At 49.0% G+C, this 18,533-nt stretch overlaps 1 protein-coding gene across 2 annotated transcripts in view; it reads left to right on the top strand.

Moving 5' to 3' along the window:
* Positions 1 to 836: 836 nt before the first annotated feature.
* The window catches only part of DEF6 (DEF6 guanine nucleotide exchange factor), a 33,112-nt gene continuing 15,415 nt past the window's right edge, over positions 837 to 18,533 (top strand). Inside the window, exons 1-2 of one of the 2 annotated variants that reach the window (XM_034767504.1) lie at positions 837 to 973; positions 17,139 to 17,279. In XM_034767504.1, the coding sequence (XP_034623395.1) occupies positions 878 to 973; positions 17,139 to 17,279 (237 nt within the window). In that variant the 5' untranslated portion in view covers positions 837 to 877. Of the gene's footprint in view, positions 974 to 17,138; positions 17,280 to 18,533 lie in introns of those variants that run through there. The other variant, XM_034767505.1, reaches the window with a different exon arrangement.

Below are 18,533 nucleotides of genomic sequence, written 5' to 3'. Positions count from 1 at the left end.
AAGAGAGAGAGAGTGTGTGAGTGAGAGAGAGAGAGAGCCTGATGGGAGTTAACAGAAGTTCCTATTGGGTTGAGTTCTCCTGGACTGCACCGGTCTGTGCTAGTGCTGAGGGGGGACTGTCCTCTGTATTTAAACCTGCAAATGGGGAGCTACTTTTTGAACTAGCCAGGGAGGGATTTCTTCCTTTGCCGTTTTGGGGTAACCCTTAGGTCTCGTGGCTGAGTTGCTGCAGAGCTGGGACACCTCGCCAACCCCTCGGCAATTCCCACTAACTGGGATTCTCGGGCCTGTTTTCAAACTGAGCCAAAAGCAAAATTTCTCCGCCCTTTGATTGACATTCGTTCCCCCTTTGCAGGTGCACTGAAGCACCATGCCTAGCAGAGGTTGTCAGCAGAACACATGCAGCAGCCGCATGAGCCTTGGGAAGCTGGGAAGCATGTGCTGAGGCTAATGGTCTGAGTCCCACTGTGAGATCATTACAATGTGTCTTACCAACCAGGCTGGCTTTAGGGAGCCAGCTAACAGATCAATGTGTTTTATAGTGCTTTGAGCATGTGCAGGCTAAGTGCTAAGTATTATCCAGTCCCAAGTCCTGTGTTGTGCCTAAAATCTGGGGGCAGGGGGCTTACGAGGGAAGGGAATGCAGAGGCAAGCAAGGTGGACCAATGCCCCCTGCCGAGGGCAGAAAGGTGTGAGTGTTGTCATCTAGGCAGGAAGATGACATTGTGGGGCCTATCCGAGGTGTAGTCAAGTAGGTGGCGCTGCTGCTCCTCCATTCTAATTGCAGGTTTCTGAGGACTGTTGGAGCGAGAGAGTCAGTTTCCTGAAACCGGATCCTCCTCGCTGACAGAGCAGGCTCTCATCCGCGCCTCTAGCCATGGACCTGCGAGCAGAGCTTTTAAAATCCATCTGGTACGCCTTCACCGCCCTGGATGTGGAGAAAAGTGGCAAAGTGTCCAAATCCCAGCTGAAAGTGAGTACAAAATGAGACCCCCGAGCAACAGGGGAGGGGCTTTGGGGTTTCTGAGTCCGGATCTGCTCTCTGTTTGGCCCTTGGGGGTCACAGACATGTTGAGAGGCACGAGGCAGGGCTGGATGCTGCTTTGCAGCTCAATGGACTGCAGCAGAAATAAAAAACACCCACTGCGCACTCCAGTGTAGCTAGTCCCGTGGCTTCTCAACAGGCTCGGGCTTTGATTCGCATTCGTCTAAGCGAGGGCCAAGCAATGGGGTCTTCACAAAAAGATTAGTTAGAAAGTAACTCTTTTTTGGGGGTGGAAATCTTCGAATTCTAGCTGCTCCACAATGTTTCTCACCCACATTATCCCCAGGTAAGGAAACCGAACTCTTTTTTTTTTTTTTTTTTTTCTTTTGATTTGCACTTGTCTCCTTCCTGTTGCATTTCACCCCCTCTCGAAAGGAAGAGCATTTTTTTTTAAAACACTTCTTTAGGGTTTTGCCAAAAAACGTTTTTGTTTTGTTTTTGTTTTTATCCTGATCACCCATAAGCGTCACAAAAGGCTCCTGAGTTATACAGAATCCAAAACCCAGCATGCCTCATTTTAAAAAATGTTTCTTCTACTTACAGTATTCAGCTCAGTAGAAACGATTTTATCATACTCTGATGAGAATTGTGGGATTTCTTCCCCAAGCGGGCACCATGTTTTGTTTTAAAAGCTAATTTAGATTCTGGCCCTGGAATCTGGGTTGGAAGAACTTGTTTGTTCAGAGGTTTTGTAATCTGGAACACAACCTGCGATATAAGCACCCAAAGGAATGTGAAATATTGCACCCAAAGGAGAAGCCCTGCTTGGCAGTGGCTGCATGTATGTGTGATGAGTTTTGAAATTGCGACAGACTCGTGCCTGGAAAGTAACAAACCTTGGGACTCCCTCATTTCACCTTTTCTCCTCCATGTTAGGGCCAATTCACCCAACAACTGAATAGCAGGGAAATTAACTTGTTCCTTCGGGGTCAGATTCTGCCAAACTCAATGGGAATTCTGTCTGGGGACAGGCTGAGAAACGAATGAGGGTTTTGGCTGTTTATGCTGTGATGCTGCCTTTGCGGAGGAATAGTCCAGGCCCAGAATAGCCCTATTCCACATGCTTCTAAGAAACTGATCTGACACTTGGTTAGGTGTGAATTTCGCTGATGTGTGTCCACCTTTGGCCTTTGTGAAATCAGTTAAAAGAATGTCCAAAAGGAATGTCTGTCTAAGGAAATTGTGGACCAAGCGATGTTTACCCGGGACGGCTAGCTCTGTTGGGTATTGCAGTAGGGGAGAGGATGAAGAGTAAAACGTACAGTGACGTGCCATGATGGCCGCTGCATTGTGATTTCCTTGCATTATTGTGTTGAGAGCTGTCAGTGTGCCCGGACCATGTATAGAAAGAGAGATCCAGTCCTTGCCTAACAGAATAAATGACACAGTAGGAGCAGATCTCTGAAAGTGACTGTTAAAACAGCATCTTGTTACCCCACAGATCTGCTCCCTGCATATCCAGAGATTTATCTCTTTGCTTTAGTGTCAACAGTACACTGGTGTTCCTTTGTTACTCCAGGTAGCAGTGCCCAGTTGACATAAGCCAGAAAGCAGGAGCTGAGGTCTCTTCAGCCTGATGCATCGTCTACAGAATTGTTAACCAAGGCCTGGGTCTTTGTGGCAAGCACAAGGCAGAAAAAGCCCAGCTTGACTCTCGGGGCCCCAAATGAGTATGCAGGGCTGGGCATTGGAAGGAGAGGAAGAGGAAAAATACCATCTTGTAAACTGGGCAGAGTTGATGTTTGAGAGGCAATCATGGAACCCCCATGGTGCCATTTTTCCAGATTTCCATGTCAGAGCAGAATCCAGGCTTCCCTCCCCGAGCCTTTGCATCTCAAGCCGTTATTCCCGCAAGCTTCAGTAACAGGGTGAGAACATTTGCTGGCCAGCGAGAGCAACAGCCTCTTTGCACTTGCCATAGTGTGCGTGTGTTGCCATGTGCTGTAAAAGGATATTTTCATTTTGTCCCGTGCTAGATCTCGCCACTCTGAGAGTTTCAACCTGACCGTAGACGGGGAAGTTCAAGTCTCCCTTGGTACAGGGTATCCAGCCACACCTTTAGGCCTAGGTTTGTTTCTATCCCACACAAGCCTGCTGCCGTCTTGTTCCTATATGCTAATTACATCAGAAATGCAAAGCCATTAAAGCTGAGGTTAGAGGAGACTCTGCATCGGAGCAGAGATTCCCCCGTTATCATGAGCTTCCCCTGCTGTTCTGGTGTTGTCTTAGAGCGAAGCACCATGGGGAGGTGTATGCCGTTCCTTCAGCCTTGTATGCTGCTGAAAGAAGGCTCTCGTTCCAGGGAAGAAAAGCACCCAACAGCCTTTAAAACGACTGAAGTGACTAACGGCCCTGATTCAGCCCAGGCGTATGCTCTATGGTATGGGTGGATTAGATGAAAGCCAGTGGGAGCCAGGCCCCTAACTCCTTTGTCAGTCCCAGCCATTGTTTTTAAAGCAATTGGACAGTGAAATGTAGTAGTCTCTTACACTGCTCTCCTCCGCCCCAAGGCCTGGCAGCTGGGGATGTGGTAAACTGTTGGGTTGAGCGTAGTTCTCTTAACACATGGGTATGTTCACGTATCTGTGCAGGAAGGAAGGGTAGTCTTGCGGTTAAGAACTGAGAGTCAAGAGATCTGGGTTCTGTTCCCAGCGCTGCCATGGAGCAGGCATGATTTTTGGACAAGGCAGCGAAACTCCCTGAGCCTCAATCTCCAGATCTGTACAAATCGGGGTATAATTTCCTGTCTCTTTGGGTGGAGACTAAGTGAATTTTGCAAAATGCTCTGAGATCTTCAGCCAGACTAGTGGTGTGGGTGTGGGGTAAGAACCTAGGCAAGATGGAAGGCACCCTGGAGGTGCAATGTGTTGTGTTGTTGTACGTTCCTGTTGCCCTCATGCATGCGATTCTGCTAAACTTTTCTTGCCTCCAAAACCCAATGGCCCAGGGAGAGGAGAAAAGAAACGTGTTGCCTGGGAATTTAAATGGTTCAGGTTTATAAAGGAGCTTCCAGCTATTATGAAACCCTTGTAGACCACAGGAAAGGAGCTGGGGAATCGCAAAGATAGCCCGGGTTTATAAGATGGGAAGACAGGGAGACCATGGGGATTAAAGGCTAGTTCATAATACCTAGCTCTTACAACAGTGGATCTCAAAGCGCTTTACAACGATGGGTCGGTGTCACTATGCGCATTTTACAGGTGGGGAAACTGAGGCATGGAGCAGGAAAGTGACTTGCCCAAGGTCACCCAGCACAGGCCAGTGGCAGAGCCAGGTTTAGAGCCCAGGTCTCTCGAGTCCCAGTCCAGTGCTCTGTCCACTCGGCTGCAATGGGATGATAGGGCCCTTGTTTTCAGAAGTGCTGAGCACCAATAGCTACCGTTAGCTTTGGTTGGAGTTCTGGGTGTGCAGCGCTTCCAAAAATCAGGCCCCAAGTCAGTTGCTCCACGAGGCATTTGAAGATAATTCGCTACCATGCACTAAGCCAGGTCAGGTCCATAAGTTGGCTTGGTGTGATTTTGTATTAAAAGACTCACTAACACCTCCTGGAAAAGGAAACGAATGCAGGACAATTCTGCTTTGATTCAGCCAGCTTCCTCTATTGCATTCCCTCCAAAGCACTGGGTTGGAAATGAGGTCTTCCTAGCTTTGGGGTTCATTTCCTCCGTATGGCCAGGTTTCTATGTCCATCCCTAGGACTCTGGTCATATCCTGTTGGGCCTGCTCCTAAGAGATGCTGGACACCTTCAACCCACATCAACTTCAGCTGTGCCACGAATTGGTAGTTTAGAGATGGGGAAACTGAGCCACGGTGGCTGGGATTTTCAAAGTAGCCTTAGGAGGTTGGGTGACAGTTCCTTTCAGCTCCTTTGATAAGCCCAGCCAGCGAGATTAAAGCCTGACCCACAACCACACGGTCTGTCTTCACTGCACAGGTGAAGCGGTGGCTCTTTAATTGGGGGTTGCCCCAATCCCCCACTCACAAAAATCTCTCACCTGAGTTAAGTGGTGCTTTTAATCTGGGCTAGCTAGCCCAGCATGGGGTGAGTGTTAGACCCCACTTTCCACTTAGACTCAGATGGGCAGCCTGCCCACTTTGCAGTAAGGACCCAGGTTAAATCACTGGAATGTTGATATTCCTCCAGTGCCTTCCCACAATTCCTCCCATGTGCCCAGAGTGACGGATGAGTTCTCTCACAACCCACTGCACAGGAATCACCGAGCGGCTCAGCTTACTGCGGCGCATGTCCTGGCAAGGGACACAGGGGAGGGTAGCACCAGTGAGGACGCGGTAACTCAGGTGTGGTTTGCAGTTGGTGGTTAACACCAGGTGAGGCTAGCTGAGGTGCTCAGACCCCAGCGCAGATCAGCTGCACTAGCTCTGCAGTGAAGACAGTGTTGCACCAGGTTAGCTAAAGGTGTGGGGGGGTTGTTGTTTTTTTAAATTGATTTAGTTAAACCAGTGCAAAAATCTGTGTGGGGGGACTCGATTCAAAACACCTGGCTTTTTTCAGTTGAGTGTGCATTGGTCAACTTACAGGTACAAGCTAAACCTACACAAGGCAGGTTTAGCCATGTATGGGTCCATGGGGAGCAGAAAAAGGGAAAGGTTGCTCCAATTTAACTCAGACCTGATCTCTACCCCATATTTATACCAGCTGTGTCAGTTAGGGGCATGTAATTTTACTGATATGCCACTATAACCTTTGTGTGGGCGTAGTTATATGGGTATAAAGGTGCCTAATCCCTGTATATTCTATTCCCCTTCCAAATAGATATCAGCTATACACATTTATACCAATATACCTTCATCTGTTCTAACAGGATTATCCCACTTTAACTGTACCAGTAGAGCTAAAGCAGTACAATTTTTGTACGTAGACAAGACCTCAGTCAGATTGTCCACTCTTTGGAGCAGAGACTCTTTGTTCTGTGTTTGTACAGCACCTAGCACGATGGGGTCCTCGTCCATGACTGGGGTTCTTTGGCATTCCCGCAATACAAATAAATAATTTTAGCTTAACTGGTACAACTTGTGTGTGTAGCCAAGAGTTTTAAAAAAAAAAAGGTCCTGTAGTGAATCAGTGACAGAACCAGAAAGAGAAATCATTTTTCCTGACTTTCTAAGACATGTTCATTCCCTCTCTCAGAAGGCTTGCTGCCCTTTCCCAGTTCCGTACTGCCAGCCAAGCCAACTGTTGCACTTGGGCTAGGGAGGAGGGAAAGCAGAGAATAGGGGATACAGCCCGAGCTTTGTTTCTCAACAGGCTGTTCTTCAGAGTTTTTCAAGAGGCTCATTAATATCGCTCTTTGTCAAGATGATAAGTTTAGGGGAGGACAATAGACGATTCTTGATGTCTGCAAAGGCATTCGGTGCAGCTCCCCATTCTGGTATGGTAGAGAAATGTGGTCTAGCTGCAACTCCTACAAGAAGGATGGGAAAAATGTTGCCTAAGGCCCGTGTGTCATTGCTAATCATGTGGTGTTGAGGTGGCAAAAGGTTAGCCAGCAGACTTCCAAGAAAATCTGCGCCGAGAGCTTGAAATGGGAAGTGCAACAGTTGGCTTGGCTGGCAGTACAGAACTGGGAAAGGGCAGCAAGCCTTCTGAGAGAGAGAATGAACATGTCTCAGAGAAGTAGACTGAAATGTAAATGACAGCAGGGCAGATTGGCCCATGGAGGGAAGAAGGAATGTGATGCAGAAGTACAAAGTGGAGGATGAATTCCTAGCGTAGGTTTCTCTGTTGCTCTTCAGCCTGAGAGATCAAAGCACTTGACACATTGGCACACTCAGGGATCACAAATGCAGCCATCTCTGGGGTGAGATCCGCGGGTCTTGTGGGACAAAGCCCATGTCAGTTTCATGGGGGTGGGGGATCAGACTGCCCACAGCAGAATGAGCGAGAGGAAACTCTAAGGGGAACTTTAACATGTTTCCTGCCTTCTGTGTTGTGTTTTCCTGTATAGGGAACAATCTGGCATGTAGTTCCTTTTACATTTGCTTCTCTGCTGGGACTTAGATTGCACTGTGGGCAGATATGGTGCCTGGATGCTTTGTGAAGGGGGCACCGTTCTAATAGATGGTGAAGCAGCAGCAGGAGGAAGCTGTGTATCGTAGGTAGGTGCTGGTTTGGCAGTGTATGGTCTTGGCCTGCTTTTGAGAAGGATGGAGACAGGTCAGTAAATGTGATGCTCAGAAAGGCCCAGCCCTAGGAAGAGGGGGGGCTCATTCCGTGCTGGGGAGGAAATAGAGATGGACAGGGCTTGAGAGAGCATCCAGGCAGCTCTCCGGAGAGCTGCTGGCCCATCTGACCACACTGCAACAGTTAGCCCCTTCCCAGAGTTCTGTTCCTACGGCGGGCAGAATGTGTCCGTTGCGGGCTTGCTGCTGGCGTTGCCTGGGGAGGCATCTTCAACCTGTGGCACAGTCCCAGGGAAAAGCCTGATTTCCTCCCCCCCAAACCAAACTGGTAGCACTTCGGCTTTTTAAAGAGAGAGGCTCCGAGTTGCCTGGGTAGGAAATCAGTATGTTGGCATCCCTGCTGTGGTGTACAGCAGTCCCAACCAGCCACATGGTGGAGGAGGAGGATGATCACATAAGTCCTTTCCCCTGATGCCAACATAGCTCCTTTCCCCTGATGATCTCAAGATACTTTGCAAACATGCGCTCACTGAGCCTGACCTCATTTTGCTGGTGGGAAACCCTGGCACAGAGCAGTGAAGTGATTTACCCCAGGATCACACACCAAGTCGGGGGCAAAGTCAGGAATAAAACTCAGAACCCCTGGCTCGGGCTTTATAACCACTAGGCAACACTCCCTCCCTCTGGGCTAAACCGCTTCAATCTCCCGGTCCCAGTCCTGCCAGTTTGGCAACATTTTGTCACCTTTTAACATGCAAGACCGGTCTCCGGCTTGGAGGGTCCATTCCAAAACCCAGGATTGCCCCAGGCACAGCCAACAAGGGAGAAGAAAAGGAGCTGCTGGCGCATGTTGCAGCATGTGCATTTCGAGCCACCCACAGACGCCGATTGTAATTCCGCGTTCAGCTTGGTGAAAGGAGGCCAATCTGCTGCAGATAAGGGATGTGGTTACGCTGGCATGCAGTCTGCATTTCTATTGCCTGTGCATCAGAACGCCCATACTGGGCCAGATCAATGGTCCATCTAGCCCAGTATCCTGTCTTCCGACAGTGGGCAATGTCAAGTGCTTCAGAGGGAATGAACAGAACAGGTAATCATCAAGTGATCCATTCCCTGTCATCCACTCCCAGCTTCTGGCAAACAGAGGCAAGGGACACCCGGAGCATAGGGTTGCATCCCTGCCCATCTTGGCTAATAGCCATTGATGGACCGATCCTCCAGGAACTTATCTAGTTCTTTTTTGAACCCTGTTATAGTTTTGGCCTTCACAACATCCCCTGGCAAGGAGTTCCACAGGTTGACGGTGCGTTGTGTGAGGAAGAACTGTGCAGAGGCGGGTGAGCAGGGCAGTGGCGTCAGAGGATCCTCTTTCCATAACCAGAGCCTGAATAAAGGGCTGTGCGAAGGCAGGGGCAGAGGATGGGGAAATCTTGGACGGGGACCTTGGGAGCCTGGACTGGATGTAGCGTCCGTCCTATGAAAACGGCTGTAGAGGGAGAGATGACAGAGAGTGCCGGTTACGGCGTCTCATGCAAAGGCTGCGAGCACCGGTAGGGCAGTAGGTGGTGTCAAGGTTATAAAGAGGGAAGCTATCTCTGATACTGCTGTGCTGCTGCTCTGAGTCCCAGCCCGTCCGATGACTGTTGAGAGGTTGAGGTCAAATAGGATTAACGAGTCTTGGTCCGTTTCCCTGTGTCTACATCACACAAAGCGTCACACGATTCTGGCCTGCTTGGGCAGCCTCTGTGCAGGTATTGACTGACCTCCAGCCCTCCAGGTGCCAAAGGTGGTCCTGTAGTGTTAGTGCCAGGCCTGTATGGTCGAGGAGGCACCTGTGGAACAGGAAGGGGAGCCGGCTTGTTCCCCTGGGGGGAAGATTTTCCAAAGCAGAACAGTGTAGAATATTGACGGATTTAGGGCCTGATCCTCCACTGGCCACTTCGCTTTACACTGCCAGAGCAGCTTTAAAGTGAGGATAAGTGTGATTTGTGCCAGAGTGGTGTCAAGTGGCCTTGGTGTGAACGAACATCAGGCCCTTATCCCTCTATGATAACAGAGCGGAGATTTGTTCATTAAAACAATCCTAAACTAGCACCTGTATGTCAGTGGGAACGCAGAGCAGGGGTCTGGGGTAGCGGTTAGAGCAGCGAGCTGGGAATCAGGAGGGATTTTATCCCCAGCTTTGCCACTGACTCGCCCTGGGACCTTGGGCAAGTCCCTTTGCCTCTCTATCGCGACTTACCCCTGCATGTAAGTAGGGTTAGTGATACTGACCCACTTGGCAGGTGTATGAGAGGTGTCATGAATTAATGATTGTGAAGCATTTTTGAGATCCACCCAGATAAAAGGCTGGTATTAAAGTCAGTCTTAACCAGTTGGGAATTAGCATGTGTCTTCAGGGTGGAGGTGGGCACTGCCGTGTCCCAGGATAGAGCGAGCTGCGTGAATGAAGACACTGAGATTTGATAGCCAGGTCTCTGATTACGATCTGTATCGATCCTGTCTGAGCTACAGAAGTAGCCACATGTCACTCCCAACTCCTGTACCTGCCTGTCCTGGGCTGGATTCTGTGGGGGCTGGTCAGGAATTTGGAATGGCTGTTCCCAGAATAGTACCACACATGCTTGGACCAGAAACAAAGGAGGAATGAACCCTGGGATGTCTGTAGTTGCTAAGCTAGTCCAGTAAGCAGCATGTCTTCTAGGGAACTGGGTGAGCGGAGCTGCTGCTATGTGCAGGACTGAATAATTTTGTTCGTCCTAGCCCATCACGTAGTGCCATAGGGGGCAGATGTCCGGACAGCCCTATTCGCAAAGGGAAGTGTGCTTTCAGGAACACCACGGCCTGATGAAAGCATCAGACACTCAGCTGCTGACCTGTGTAAACATCCAGGAGGGAGAGGATGTGACTGACTGGGATGAAATGGAGCGATGGAAGATTATAGGCTGAATACAGACCGGGGGAGGAGGGTCTGACTCCCTAACTGCAAGACCCTTGAGTCTGTGGAATCATTTCCCAAGGGAAATGATGGAAACTCCATCGCTTGAGTTGTTTAAAATTAGAAAAGCATGGAGAATGTGCCCTAGGTGGGATTCTGCACTGGCCCATAGACGATGGCCTAGATGTATGCTAACATCTACAGTTCCTAAACATCCCTTGTTAGGTGAGACATCCCTAATACCGGACCCACATTTACCTTTGCCCCACATAGACCCGTTGTTGCTTTTCTGGATATCATAAGCTATTGATGTTGGAAATACCGAGTCATGAAACCACCACTCCAGCCAAGGTGGCTAGCGTGTACCAAACTGGTCCTGTGTTGTTCAGAGCCCGCTCTGGTGGTGCTGGTTTTCTTGTGTCCATTTTGGGAGCTGGGAAGTTTTTCCTTTCAGTAGCTGCCATTGCATGCTGGGCCTGGGTACCACGGTAGGGAGTGTTGTCCAGTGATGAGAGCTCAGGCCTGGGATCTAGTACATTCTGGGTTCTATCCCCAGCTCTGTCCCAGTCTTATTTCTAATAGGCAAGTAATTTTTTCATAGCAAGTATCTTGCTGTGGCAGCCATTCCAGTAGTGAGGACACTGATCTAATGCATAGAGCAGGGGAACAGGGAGTGAGGACTCCTGGGTTCTCTTTCTGGCTCGACCACTGAGTGTCACTTGACCTGGGACAAGTCCCTTCTGGAAATCAGTCTGGCCAGTCGTACCAGGGGGATGAAGACAGTTCGCAGTGGGGTGGAGTGGATGAGACTTTGATGTTTTTGAATGTGCTTTGAGATCTGCAGATGAAAGGTGTTGTTAACATTCCTCTTGTTCCCTCCCGCCCTCGGAGCTAGTTTTGGTTGGACATATTCCTGGAGGTTTCATCACATGACGTAACCTTTAATTAAAGATTAATTCCTGGAGGGTTGGCAATCCTACTAGGAGCACAGGTCACTATCACTCCACTCCCCGCTGCCTCTCGCTTCTGTTCAGCACTAGATCTGCTTTGTCCCGCCTTTTTAGTGAACTGTGACTGGTTAGAACAGTTCCGCTCTCTGATTGACACCTGTCCTGGCCAGCGGCGTGCTAGTATGGCATCCTCAGAGGACGTTCTATGCACTTAGACAAGTCCTAAGAGTTTGGAGAAGCAACCAAGCTTTGGAGGGCTAGTTCTCCCCTTTCACACTGCGCCGAGGTCTCTGTCACCCCATTCTCTGTATCCCGAAAGGGGCAGAGACCACACATTGCTACAGGAGTGAATGTGATTACTCACCTTTTCTCGTTCCCATTCTCTCTATCGCTACCTACCTTCCTGATGGATGCTGCGAGTTGATGTAGAAGGAGCCAGGTGTGCTTCAGGCGATGATGTCTCAGCACCTGACTCGTGCTTTTCCCCTTGCTGTGTTGCTGTTCCAGGAAGCAGTGTCCCTAGGAGGCAGTGTTTCAGGGCTGGTGGAAAGCTGAGTGGCTAGGGATTGTATTAGCATTCCAGGAAGTCACAGCATCAACAAGGTTTTGTGAAGTAAGAAGATGAGAAGGAGGATAAAATGTGGGGAGAGGGTATGTGAGGGTCTATGGGATAGGTGATATAAAGAGAATTGGTTGGAAAATTTTCTTCGTTCTCCTACAGAAAATTTGGATGAAAACAAAAAATCATTGTCAACATTTTCTGTGGATTGCAGGCACTTTTCATGAAGAATTTTTATAATACATTTTCAGGCACTATAATACTGTTACGGCAGGTGTCAGCAGATGGTGCTGGTACACATAGTCTTGCAAGTTTTTCTTAGTGTGCGAGCGGTGTTCAGTCTTGGAAGAAAAGCTGTATTGTTGTTTTATGATACAGTTCTTTGGAGATGCTGTTGCAAACAGCTGGAGAGTTTTCTGGATGCCTTGATCTACTAAATTCTTAGGGCAGAGTAGCTTACTGGGAATCAGGCTTTGGTATTTGGGCTGAGATGTCAGAAAGAGGGGATTGCCCATATGCTGTTTGTGACCACTTCTGTTCCAGGACTGGTGTATAGAGTGTAAATAAAACCATTCAAGCTAAGAAACTACCCAGACTAAGGGGTAATTTTCTTTTCCAAGGGGAAACTGACCTTCACGGCCCTGACATCTACTATAGCAGAGGGGCTATAGGGAAATATAATTGGTGATCGATAGGTCTATTTATAGGTTCTGTGATTCTATAACTTGAACAACTCCAACTTGAACAAATTCTCTTGCGCATTAACCAGTCCCGGGTTAGATAGAGAGCAGGGAGGGGAACAATTTATATCCAAAGGATTTATGCCCCACCTACAGGGCCTAGTTTCCTGTCCCTGCTAGTGTTTTCCTGCCCCCCCTGCCAGGGGAGGGGTGTTCATGGAGCAATTCCTCGTGCTGATGCTGAACTGCAAAAGACTTGAGTAACTGGTGACTGCCCAGCTGGGGTTAGGTCTCTCCTCTGGGCAGGAGTCCAGCTACAAACATCCGTGACTGTCACAGAGGCTCTTGGCTCTTCGGGTTGGACACGACTTTTTGCATCACCATAGAGATGGGGACGAGGCTTGGTTAGAAACGTAGGAGCCTTGCTCAGGGAGGGGGGAGGAAGCTCCCAGGGCTTGTCACGTGCAGCTTGCGGTTTGATGGAGGGTTCTGATAAACGACTTAAACGCAGCTGGGGGGAAAGAAACATGGGGAACCGAGTGAGCTGCTCTTGGGGGTGGGAGCTGTCCCAGCGATTTTGGGGTGTGTTTGAGCCTTCGGATACTGCAGCTTGCACGTCCCAGTGAAGGACAACAGAGACCTGGGTCCATGGAGCTGTGATGCCCCAGACTCTGCACTTGGTTCTGTATTGCAACCTCCATCTTGTTATCAAATCGTCCTTCCCACAAACACTCAGAGATACTGTACAGGCCTAGTATCAGAGGGGTAGCCGTGTTAGTCTGGATCTGTAAAAAGCAACAGAGAGTCCTGTGGCACCTTTAAGACTATCAGGTGTATTGGAGCATAAGCTTTCGTGGGTGAATACCCACTTCGTCAGACGCAAGACGTACAGGCCTAGGTGCACAGACACCATACGGGGCACATGCAAGCAGAGGTATCCATGCCCAGTAACCCAGGTACATGTGCACTCTACCACGCTCTTGTCCTGTCTCTCCAGGTTCTTATCTGTTAGGCTTGGCACCCATCATGGCAGTCTCCCAGCTCTAATACTGATGATCAGTGAGGATTCCTTGCCTTCCTCCAGCTCCTTTCATCTGCAGGCTTCACAGTACTTTCTGGGCACTAGTGAATTTAGCTTCCTAACACACCTAGGGTAGGTAAGAGGTTTTGCTTCCACCACCAACAACAAAATGCAGCTAGCTCTAGGGTGGAGGTGGCAGCTGTGTGACAGCACACAGCAACACAACCAGGTAGTTTAGAACAGGCGGGAGAAGGGTGGATCTTTAGGAAGCCCGGATCTCATTACCCAAACTGGGAGTTAGTTAGGACACTGAGGCTAATGACAGTTTTTTTCCACTCCTGATCTGAGCTGAGTGCTGTGCCAGGTACTTGTAATATATAATCCTGGGCAGCAGCATAATACTTGTCGCTGTCACACACATACTGTGCTTAAAAGCTGGGTGGAGTCAATATGTTGTTGAGAATTTGATTGATCAAGAAAGGCTCCAAATGCTGAGGTCCCCGTATAACCTCAGACTGATAATTTATTAAACAAAGCCAATTTGAAAGTGAAACTCCATCCACTGTGCCCAGCCAGCTGTGCTTTCACAGAGTGAGCAGTGCTCCTGTGAGTAGAAAGGGGGACTGTATGGCTCGGGGGACTGGTAAATGGGAAGGCATGTTCGAATCTAGTGGACAGGTCACCAGGCGGGGAGTCTGGAGACCTGGATCTCTGCCACTGACCCTGCTCTGTGACCTTGGGAAAGTCACTTCCCCGCTCTGTGCCTCGGTTTCCCTTCACCCTTTGTCTTGTCTGTTTTCATCGTAAACTCTTTTTGGGATGGTCTCTTTCTAGGTGTGTGTACAGGACCTAGCACAACGGGGCCCTGCTCTCAGTCAGGGTCTCCGGGGGCGACTGTACTGTGAAACGAGATCACTGCTTCTCCCTCTGTGTTGCCTATGGTGTATCCACCAGCCCTGGTGCTCTTTAACCTCCCTGGTGGCCGTCTCAGCAGACAGGCCAGGGATGCCCTGGATCACAGAGGCGAATGCCCACGTTTGCAGATGGGCAAGCAGCCACCCGTCCTTGCCAAAAGGGCCAGGTGCCGTGTTGGTGGGACACCCCTCCACAGCATTCTCACCTAGCTGTCTCAGACAGCCGTGAGGTCTCAGACCAGTCTGCATTAAGCATGTGCTTTGTTCTCTCCTGGCTGCTTTCTCTAACTCTCTTCCCCTGCCTGCCCACCCTTTAAAGGCATATTTGAATATTAGTAATGGCTTATAAATATTACTATTAGGTGTATTCCTACCCACTCCCAGGGTCTATCCACATTCCCCTCCACTAGCGCCTTCCACATGAGGATCTCAAAGCGCTTCACACACAGCCATTAATTTAGTCTCAAGAGCTTTCTAGGAGGCAGGCAAATAAATACAACCCCCATTGCATGGATGTGGAAACTGAGGCAGAATGGTGACGAGATTTTCCCAAGATCCCACAATGTGAGTCACTGGTGGACCTGGGAATCAGTTCTCCTCACTCCATGGTCTTCAGTTTCCTTCCTTTGGTGGAATGAAGGGTGGAGTTGTTCTGCCAGCATCTCAACCTGCAGCTCCAGGGACTAAGGGCCTGATTTGTAAAGGTATTTAGGCACCCAGTGGGATTTCCAAAAGTATTCAAACCAATGGGGATTAGGCGCCCAGGCCCTTCAGAAACCCCCAGTGTCACCTAAATACCTTTACAAATCTGGCCTTAAGTAACTAAGCCAGCCCCTCTCAGTACGTCAATATCTGACACCACCTCCAGGGCCGGAAATGTCCCCTTTCACCCCAGCAATGCTCTGCAGACTGAGTCACCTTAGGGTCTGGGCTCTTGTGCAGCACTTTAACCTCAGCTCTTCCGCCTTCTAGGCAGGGCTGCCGGCACCTGAGCAGCCCTGACCAGTTTCTGTGCATTCACTTTGCAAACCGTTTGGCAAACAAACCCACCCATCCTCTTCCCACCCACTGCAGGAGCACTGGGGGCTAGACCAGTGGGGAGACTCACACAGAAAACTGAGTCCCATGGAGTTAATTTACTCTCTAAATTTACTCTAATTTACTCACTGAGGCCCCAGAGGGGAACTGTGCATCAAAGGTCTGTGTTAGGAGGTCATCTGTCCCTTTCTCTTACTCTCTGCCCCTATCCCTGTTGCCAGGCTGGCTAACAACCTCGGTTAATATCCAAGGCCCTTAGCCCTTCCATGCAGCCTGCCACGTACTGCACACCCTGTGCATGTCCCAGAACATCAAGCAAAGATATCTGGGAGTTGTCTGTAGGCAGCATGTGATTGTCTAAAATGCCTCTGTTCCCCACAAAAGAGCCTGTGACTGACACTCATCCTATCGCTCAATTGAGTATGGTTCTTTATGAAGGTTTGAAATTCGGAATCTGAGCTGCTTTGGTTAGTTTTGATTTGGAGGCCTAGGTCACATGGTACGTTTCTGCCCTGATTGGCTGAGTAAAATTTTTTTTGCATCAGAATATGATTTGTAGTGCAAATAGGGTCGGTTGTGAATTGGAAATTCTCCAGTTCACTGTTTCTGCACGTATTCCTGCCAGTAAATGTGATTATTGGAACACTCACAGAAAACAAACAGATGCAAATGGACCCAAAGCCAATGAAGTGTTTTATGTGAGTTAACATCCACAGAATATATTTTGAGGCATTCACCTACGTTTGCTGCAAAGTCTGTCTACCTAGGCATTGCTAACATGCCCATCACCATAGCATCTAGGCAGCATATACCAAATTAAGAGTAGCAGCATTATGATCCAGCCTTTCCCATCCCTCTGATATTATTATTATTTATTTGTATTATTATAGCACCAAGAGGGTCTTAGTGAGAGACCAGGATTTCACTGTGCTCGGTACAAGCGCATAACCTCATCAAAGTATCTCTGAAGAGCATATTTCCCCCCCGTCCTTCAGAATGGCCAAAACTGAATTTCAAAATAAAAACTCTCAAGGGAGGAACTCTGGGTCCCCCATTTCAAATGACACCCATCAAACATCACTATCAATATGCTCAGTATATCTTCAGGGACAAGTTCTAAGCCACTCCAGCCAAGTGCAGCTCACTGTCAGTTTATTTGCTCTATGGTTCTGCGACTCCATCCTTCACTATCGTGATGAAAATGTGATTCGCTTTAAATGGGGAAATAAATTATGAGATGCCCCGGATCTTTCCTCTGCTCCTTGGAGCCTATACCTACCTTTGGAACGTGGGAGTTTATCCCAGGCTAAACTGGGATACTTTTGGGGAATCTGTTAAACAATTAACATATCACTGACTTCTTGTTAGGACATAAGGATGCTTAGATGAAACAAAGACACTTGTATTCACAGCAGATATACAGAGAAGTTAGATAAAATTATCAATACTCGTGTTGGAAGGTTGCAATGTAACACGACTTTCTCTTACCATTCAGAACAAAAACACACAAGGACTAAAACAGAGAGAGAGAAAGCAGGCTGCTCCATAAGGCAGCGATGTCCAACACATCCTACTTTGTTCTAGGCTGGTTCTTACCAGGCTGTCTGTGATTGCTCACATCTCTAGAGCCCCTTAGCCTGCAAACCAGGAAACGCCCTATTCTTAAAGTGATAACTTGCAGTTCCAACACATTCCCCAATATACCACAGTGCTCAGTCACACCTGGATAGCTAGGTCGGTGTCTGCATGTCACTGTTCATGTGTGCCTATGGAGTGCTGTAGGCTCGTTGTTGTTAAGGAGTGCTGTGCCAGGAAGCTGTAGAGTGCATCTGTGTTTTCTTCCTCTGCCAGGTGCTCTCTCACAACCTGTACACGGTGCTTCATATCCCCCATGACCCAGTGGCGCTGGAGGAGCATTTCCGGGATGATGACGACGGGCCGGTATCAAGCCAGGGCTACATGCCTTACCTCAACAAATATATCCTGGATAAGGTAAGCTCCTTCACTTTCTCCTTGCCCCGTCTGCTTGGTTGCTGGTGAAATTTCATTCTTCTCCTTTCCCTTCACCAAGGCCGGTCATCCCTGTAAAGCACCCCCATCTGTGGACTTCAATGTCTTTTCCTTAAGAAAGGACACTTTGGCTGGGATTTAGGAGTTGGTGTGTCTGATGGCCACCATCTTGGCCAACACAGCGGGACTTGAACCAGGCACCTCCAGGGCTAAAAGCACGAGCTGTTACAGCTTGAGTTAAAGAGGCTGTAACGGATTCGTATCCTCAGAGGAGCGGACACAGAGGGGGACTTGTAACACATGCTCGTCGGTGGGTTACACTGAGAGAGAGGACAACCAGAGGCCTTAATTCACCCTGCGTTGCATCTTATCATCATTGACACCTGGGTAAGATAAAATGCTACCCAGTCAGAACTCCCCACTCATCCTGCAGGTGGCATTCTTCACACAGGTGTGAGTGCCCACCCTGTGCTAGACCTTTACGCCCGATAGCCTGGGGGAGGGAGAGTTCAAAAGACAGATAAACGCTGAATGTTAGTAGTTGCATTGGCAGCTCTTTGCCAACAAAGTCACCCCTTCCACTCTGCCAGCCCTCCCTGCATACCATGAGTCAATGTTTCCAGAAGGGGCAGCGTAGCTCTGACAGACAAGACACTCAGCGGTGGAAAACCCAACAAGAAAGCTCAGCCCTTTCTCCTTTAGTAGGAATTTTTTTCACCCCATTTGGTGGTTTATCAGGGAGGACGAAAATAGAAGTTGGCACCGCAAGGGACAGGTATTTGGGGTTTTCTTGTATCTCAAAGGCATCTTTGTTTCTTAAACTGAAACGTTGTGGCTTGTTGCTCTCTGGGCTGCTTCCTCTGGGCATGTGGGGAAAGGTAACGTTACTAGCAACTTTCTTCAACTGTGCTCTTTAAAGAAGGGGGCCCCATGTCTAGTGCTTGAACACATCCCCTTCTTGCCCCCCAATTTCCGAATAGCCAGACTGCCCTGCCCTAGATTGCGCCACCAGCTGGTGGAGTAGGTTACTGCTCACGGTGAGTCAGAGCAGAATGGGGGCCACAGGGGTTCCGTGTGCCAAGGTGAGGTGGTTGGACTGCCCCCTGTGACCTCGAGCGCCCTGTCTCGCCTTTCATAGGAGGTGCCTCCCTATTGCCCTAGGTTGTGCCTTGGCCCGTTCAGAGCTGCAGTTAATAAAAGAAGCCACGGTTCTCATTTGTGCAATGCATAGCCCCA

The sequence above is a fragment of the Trachemys scripta genome, chromosome 4, assembly GCF_013100865.1.
Source record: "Trachemys scripta elegans isolate TJP31775 chromosome 4, CAS_Tse_1.0, whole genome shotgun sequence".
Classification (NCBI taxonomy): Eukaryota; Metazoa; Chordata; order Testudines; family Emydidae; genus Trachemys; species Trachemys scripta.
Note: the sequence above shows the minus strand (reverse complement) of the source record. Positions and strands in the feature narration are given on the sequence as shown.